Source organism: Marmota marmota, unplaced genomic scaffold (assembly GCF_001458135.2).
Source record: "Marmota marmota marmota unplaced genomic scaffold, marMar, whole genome shotgun sequence".
NCBI classification, from domain to species: domain Eukaryota; kingdom Metazoa; phylum Chordata; class Mammalia; order Rodentia; family Sciuridae; genus Marmota; species Marmota marmota.
In genome coordinates, this window is record NW_026000082.1 from 5392367 (window position 1) to 5398366 (window position 6000).

Here is a 6000-nt window from a genome sequence, read left to right on the forward strand (position 1 = left end):
GCTAACACATCAGCAGACATAAGTCAAAGCTGCCTGTTCTGGCTCAGATATGCAGAATCAGGTATTTCTGCAGGGGGAGAACATCAGTGATAGAACAGTGTGACATAATATCCTAAATGGAGCAATAATAACTATGGCTAATCTGTGGCTTCATGTATGGCAACTACAAGAAAAGGAAGACCAAGTCTGGCTTTATGCTGGTATTATTTATTTATTATTATTGTGATTATTGGCCTTGGAATGAAGCTATCCACTGTAAACATTTAATTCTCTATTAGTAATGCAATCTGTGATTTTAAAAAATCACTTTTACATTTGGAATGTTATTTCAAATTGTGGTTGTTTGGTTTATTTGTGAAAAAAATGAAAACATTCATTTAAAGCGATTGAATATGGTTTAGCTTTATACAAAGATAAGTGGGGAAGATAACTACTTGCAGAAATAACAAACCATAATAAACTGTGCTTCTAGCATCTTGAGTTCAAGTACTGGTCAACTTGATCTAAAGTGTTACAAGACTGTATTTTTAAAAAATATCAACTATGTTGATCTGAAACATCTGTCCCTCTCTGCCCCCTACCTCTCTCTACCACCCCAAATCATTACTTAAAATTATTCACTCTTTCTTTCTATTTTGTTAACTGTATGAGCCTTGGGGTAAGAATGCAGGAGGTGAAATTATCAGCCCTTGAATGTAGAAGGTTATATGGTTCACCCTCAAGATGATTTATATCCATAAACTTGACAGTTGCAAACTTAACACAAACACTGTTTTTAAACCCTGGCCAATCACTCTTAGAGAAAGTTAACTTTCCCACAATCTAGAATAAATATGACATTTGCCTGCAGTCAGTCAGCACAATGTTAAAGCACAATGTCCTCAAGGTCCTGAGGTCTCCCCTTGTTATTTTTAAATTCAGTTAACATTTCCAAAAGAAAATGAAAAAAAAAAAGAGGTTTCCTTACATTGAGGAACCCCACCTGTCCAGCTTGCTGACCAGCGTCAGGGCAGACAAGTTGGACAAACTCTTTCAGCGTCTCCTGAGGATGGTAGCGGATGGCTGGGTGTGAGAAGTAAGGCCCAGGCTGCTGGATAATGGGTGATGTTGGAAAATGAAGAGTCGATGGTGTTGCATGCGGACTTGCTGTAGGAAAAGAAAACACGAGTGTTAGGAAGGGAGAGACTTGCTTTGCCACAGCTGAACCTGATTTGCCTCCTTTTCCATTTCTTCTCCTGGCCCAATTCAGGGTTCTGCTCATGTGGCTGAATTTAACACTGGATAGGTCTGATAGATTTTCTTCCTTGAGGCACTAAGACAAACATGGAAGCTAGATTAGGGTAGAGTTTAAAGCTGTCTTTCTATTTTCAGAGGACATGAGTTATAAAGGCATTAATAATCCTTGGTGAAGATGAAGATTATTCATTACTTTAAGAGCCTTTTTAATGAAGCAAAGCAATAAAAATGTATTTGGTAGATTAGACCTGATTTAACTGACATTACATATGACAAATTCTAGTTTGCACATATGGATCCCCTTTCACGCTGAGCTATCCATAGACAATAATTCATTGTTAAAGCTCTTATACCCCTTTCAAGGAGATTTCTAGGGACTAATTCAGGAAGAAATTTTTTGAAGTCTATAGTAAATGATCACTTAATGAACCCATGCAATTTGGGTGCCTCGCTTTAAGTGGAAGGTTTATGTCACCTTCCTTCCCACCACCACCATTTTGAAGACAAACACAGAAATGCATAAATGTCACAGCAGGGGAATGCACAGGCCGAGCAGGCAATGACCCCTGCTAAAATGTTGGTCCTCTGCCCATAAAAACTGATGAAAGACTCAGACGACTACTACTCCCTTACATGTGAACCCTGATAAATTTCATTTGTACTAGAAGATTAGATTAAAATACTTATGTGCGATGCTTAATAATTTTTTTCTAAGAGAACTTTGCCCTTGAATTAGAAGGATGATTGATAAAATCAGCTGGAGAATAAGACCTTTCTAATACTAGGAATGGCACATTCTAAAGAAGATCCAAAGTAGAGCAGGACACCATTTCTATCACTATGCCAAGGGCACAGCTGAGGGCTGTATCAAGGAATGCAGATTGTGGGGGATGGGTTCATTGTTCCCTACTGGGATCTCCTTACAATCGGGGCATTTTCTAATTAATGACAGAAATGGCTAAAACTGTGGTTCAGAGTGGTATCTGTTGCTGTTTAAAGAGTGGATATGGAGGACTAGAGTAGGAGCAAGAGTCCAGTCCATGTCTTACAGCTGATCTGATGGAACCCTCACATTCATACAACTTCTAATCTATGCAATAGATATTCACAGGTCCCTGTATGGGCTCAAGTGTTAAAGTTGAGTCAGAGTAGATGAAGTTTTTCCCTTATTCAGTTGAGGACATCTTGAATATAACCTCTTAGAAACAAGAGCTCTCATTTTTTCCCCTCTAAAACTTAACTCTTTCCCCAGCCATCTCTATCTTACTAAACAGTTTTTCCGTTCACTTAGCTGGTCACTGTTATATCCCCAAAACCGAGTCTGGCACTCAATAAATATTTGTTGACTGTACAATAAGTGGCCAAATACATGAGTGGTACAGAAATTAAGAAAATAACCATTAAGTCTGCCAAGAATGAAACTTGGGTCTCTTCAGTTGGTAAAGAGCCAGGATTCTTGTTGAAAAGTTGGTAAAAGTTAAGACTACACACAATGAATAAGAAATATCGGAATCCCTGGAATCCATTAAAACCCAGAAGCTAAAAGCTGAATGGCTCTGGTTAGTTTTTACTTTGGAAATTGTACTACTGGCTTTAAAGAACCAAGAAAATTTTTTTCCCGTCTAATGTGATACAATTGCCCTTGCCCATAGCAAGAAACTTTGACCTACAGGGTGCACTGGACTGAATAATTTCTGGTGAAAGAGGTAAGGTGGAATTTCTCAAACTAGGCTGGGAATATACTGAAGCTAACAATGACACACTCAACTTTTGCAGCATGTCAAACACACAGGTGGCAGCACCATTGTCAAAAGCCCCTAGGAGGCTGACCTTGATGATAAAGTGGCATTGCCTCAGGTGTTCAAAGGAAACTGATGAGTGACTGTGAGGTTAAGAAACTGCACTGGCCAACAGAGAATACTGCCCAGGGAAAAAATTCACTTGAGCAAAGACCAGTCAGATAAAAGTTAAAGAAACATGACAGAAGAAACCATTCAATAGGACCTTGGAATTTCCCCATTAATTGTTAAAAAACATCCTTGCTCTCATTTTGATGTTCAATAGGTAAGATAAAAACATAAGCAACTTCAATTCAGGCTTTAGTTTCTTTATTATATTCCACTAAAAACAAAATTTTTCACTGTTTCCTTATGACACAGTTCAACACAAACCTAAGAATATATGGTACTATGTGGAATTCTGTAATGACTGTTTTATTAGGATCAATTAATTCTTAATTAATTCCAGGAAATAATCTAGCCTGTAGTTTCAAATAGATAATTGCAGAGTCTGTATTTTAAAGGGTCATTCTTTTCAACCTTTACTTTCTCATGCTTATTAGGACATTTCGGTTCAGCTACCAGTTTGCTATAAAACTCATGCAAATTCAAGATCCTAAGCTTTAACTTCTTTTACTTTTTACAGAGCTGGGAACTGAAGCCACAGTTTTATACATGCCAGGCAAGGGCTCTACCAGTTAGCTACACCCCCAGTGCATTTTATTGTTATTTGAGGCAGGGTGTTCCTAAGTTGCCCAGGTTGGCCTCAAACTTGTGATCCTCCTGCCCCAACTTCCCAATTAGCTGTTATTATAGGCACATGCCACCATGCCCAGCCTGAACTGTAATTTCTTGAAACCGAAAATAATTGTGTTACAGGCACCATAAATATCTGTTAATTATTATTAAATATCTGTTATTTCTCTGGATAACCTGATCTTCACCTTCTACTAGAAGCTCAGAATTAAGACTTCAATGTCTAAGTTTTTCTTCTTTCCTATTTTCTTGTTTTCTCTCTTTATTTTGGATTAGATATTTTTAATGTACCTAGATTTTTTTATGTAAGTCATCTCAAATTATTTTAGAAAGAGTCACTGGGGTTAAATCAATCGAATTCATTAAATGTATTCTGAGATGGCCAGTTAGGGCCCTATGGAGAGACACTACCATTAGGAATCTGGCATGATGCTAATGGAATGCACAAAGAATGGTATGAGTCCAATTTTTTGATGAAGAAAAACATCTCTTATGGATGTGTGTGTGTGAGAGTAGTTGACACAATAAAAAATTATAGCACATTATGTAAATGCATATTTAGATCCTTTAAAATGTGCATTATTTACTTGAGAGTCAATAAAGGCTTTTCTCAAGTGGTTACAGTTTATTACAGTGCATCCATCTGTATCCATGTTGATGTTAATACAGTTTTGTGTGTTAAAAGACCCTACAAAATTGGCTGCTTCTGGGGCCTAATACTCTTAGTACCCTAGGCCAGGAATAGCAGGGTGACAGAAACACTTCACTCTGGGTAGCTCTCACGACTAGTTTAACATTTAAACTAGCAGCCCAAAATGGTTCAAAGCAACTGCTTAGGCTTTTCACAAAGAATACAAATAAGATTTGTATTGAGAAGGAAGGGAATCTGATCAGGTTTCTTTGGTTGGAATGGCACTGCCTACACAGTCTGAGCGAAGTAGCCATGATTAAAGAAACAGAGAACCAGAATTTCCCAAAGGGCATAGTGTTCAGTTATTTATTACAAAATGATCATATTACTGAGTACTTAGAAAAAAAAAAGAGCAGGTCAGGCAGGTTGGTTTACTCATTCGCTCTCTACCCCCATCGGAGAACCCCCTATTCTTCAAAATATTCTTTGGTTTTGGGTTTGGAGGAAAAAAAGCTTAAAATTCAGCACAACTATATATGTATTTATTTGTATTTTTTTCAAATGTAAAAATGCTTCCTTCTTTTGCAGAATTGATTAAGATTGGGGAAGGACAAGGTCAGATTCACTGCTGTATTGTTTTGTATGCTGTATATGATCCAACAATGATTCTTGGTCTGAGAGTTCACAATAAAAAGAAATGTAGATTCATATTCCAGTGGTGCTCCCAACAGGAGCTGGAACTAGTCAGAACACACAAGAGGAAGCTGTATAAAAGAAGATGGCACAAAGGAGAATGGGGGGAAGGAAAGGGGGACAGGAATAGAAAAGACAGTAGAATGAATTGGACATAACTTTCCTATATTCATACATGGATACACGACTAGTGAATCTCCACATCATGTTCAACCACAAGAATGGGAAGTTATACTCCATGTGTGTATACTATGTCAAAATACATTCTACCATCATGTATAACTAAAAAGAACAAATAAAAAATGTATTTAAAAAAAAAAAGATGGCACTAGAAGGTATGGCCAGATAGGCCTAGAACCTATGACTTTCGTGGGTTTTCTTTCTTTCTTTTTAACCATTCCCAGTGGTTTCTCTCAAGCTCAACCTCCAAAAATTCTAAGAACCCTACCACATTTTTCCTCGAACCAAAATTTCATGGGTTGAAATATGTTCTTCTATATAACCCTGACATTGCCTTAATTGCTTCATTCCCTGTCCATGTTGCAGATTCTCACAGATTGGACAGATACTTGGATTCTTTTCACGTCAGCATTTGCTCTCTGGCACCAGACTTTAAATTCTAGTCTCTCTGCTTTGGGAAGCACTACAAAAAAGCTGTCCAGAGGCAATGCAAACAATAAACATGAATCCTCCTCCCAGTGCAGCATGCTTTTAAGACAGTGCTACCCACAGGCTTCGTCTTTCACTAGAACACATGATCAGCTCCCAAGTCCTGGCATCTGCAAAAGCTCACAGTCTTCCCATTAATCTGTATGTAGTTAGTGGCAACAGTGAGATTCCAAACTGTCTCTCTTAGCACTGTCAAAAAAAAAAAAAAAAAAAAAAAAAAAAAAAAAAAAAAAAAAA

At 37.5% G+C, this 6000-nt stretch overlaps 1 protein-coding gene across 3 annotated transcripts in view; it reads right to left on the bottom strand.

Moving 5' to 3' along the window:
• The window catches only part of Nfia (nuclear factor I A), a 363160-nt gene that overhangs the window by 56244 nt on the left and 300916 nt on the right, over positions 1–6000 (bottom strand). For all 3 annotated transcript variants that reach the window (XM_048815270.1, XM_048815269.1, XM_048815271.1), the window contains exon 8: positions 968–1146. In XM_048815270.1, coding sequence (XP_048671227.1) covers positions 968–1146 — 179 coding nt within the window. The remainder of the gene's footprint in view (positions 1–967; positions 1147–6000) is intronic.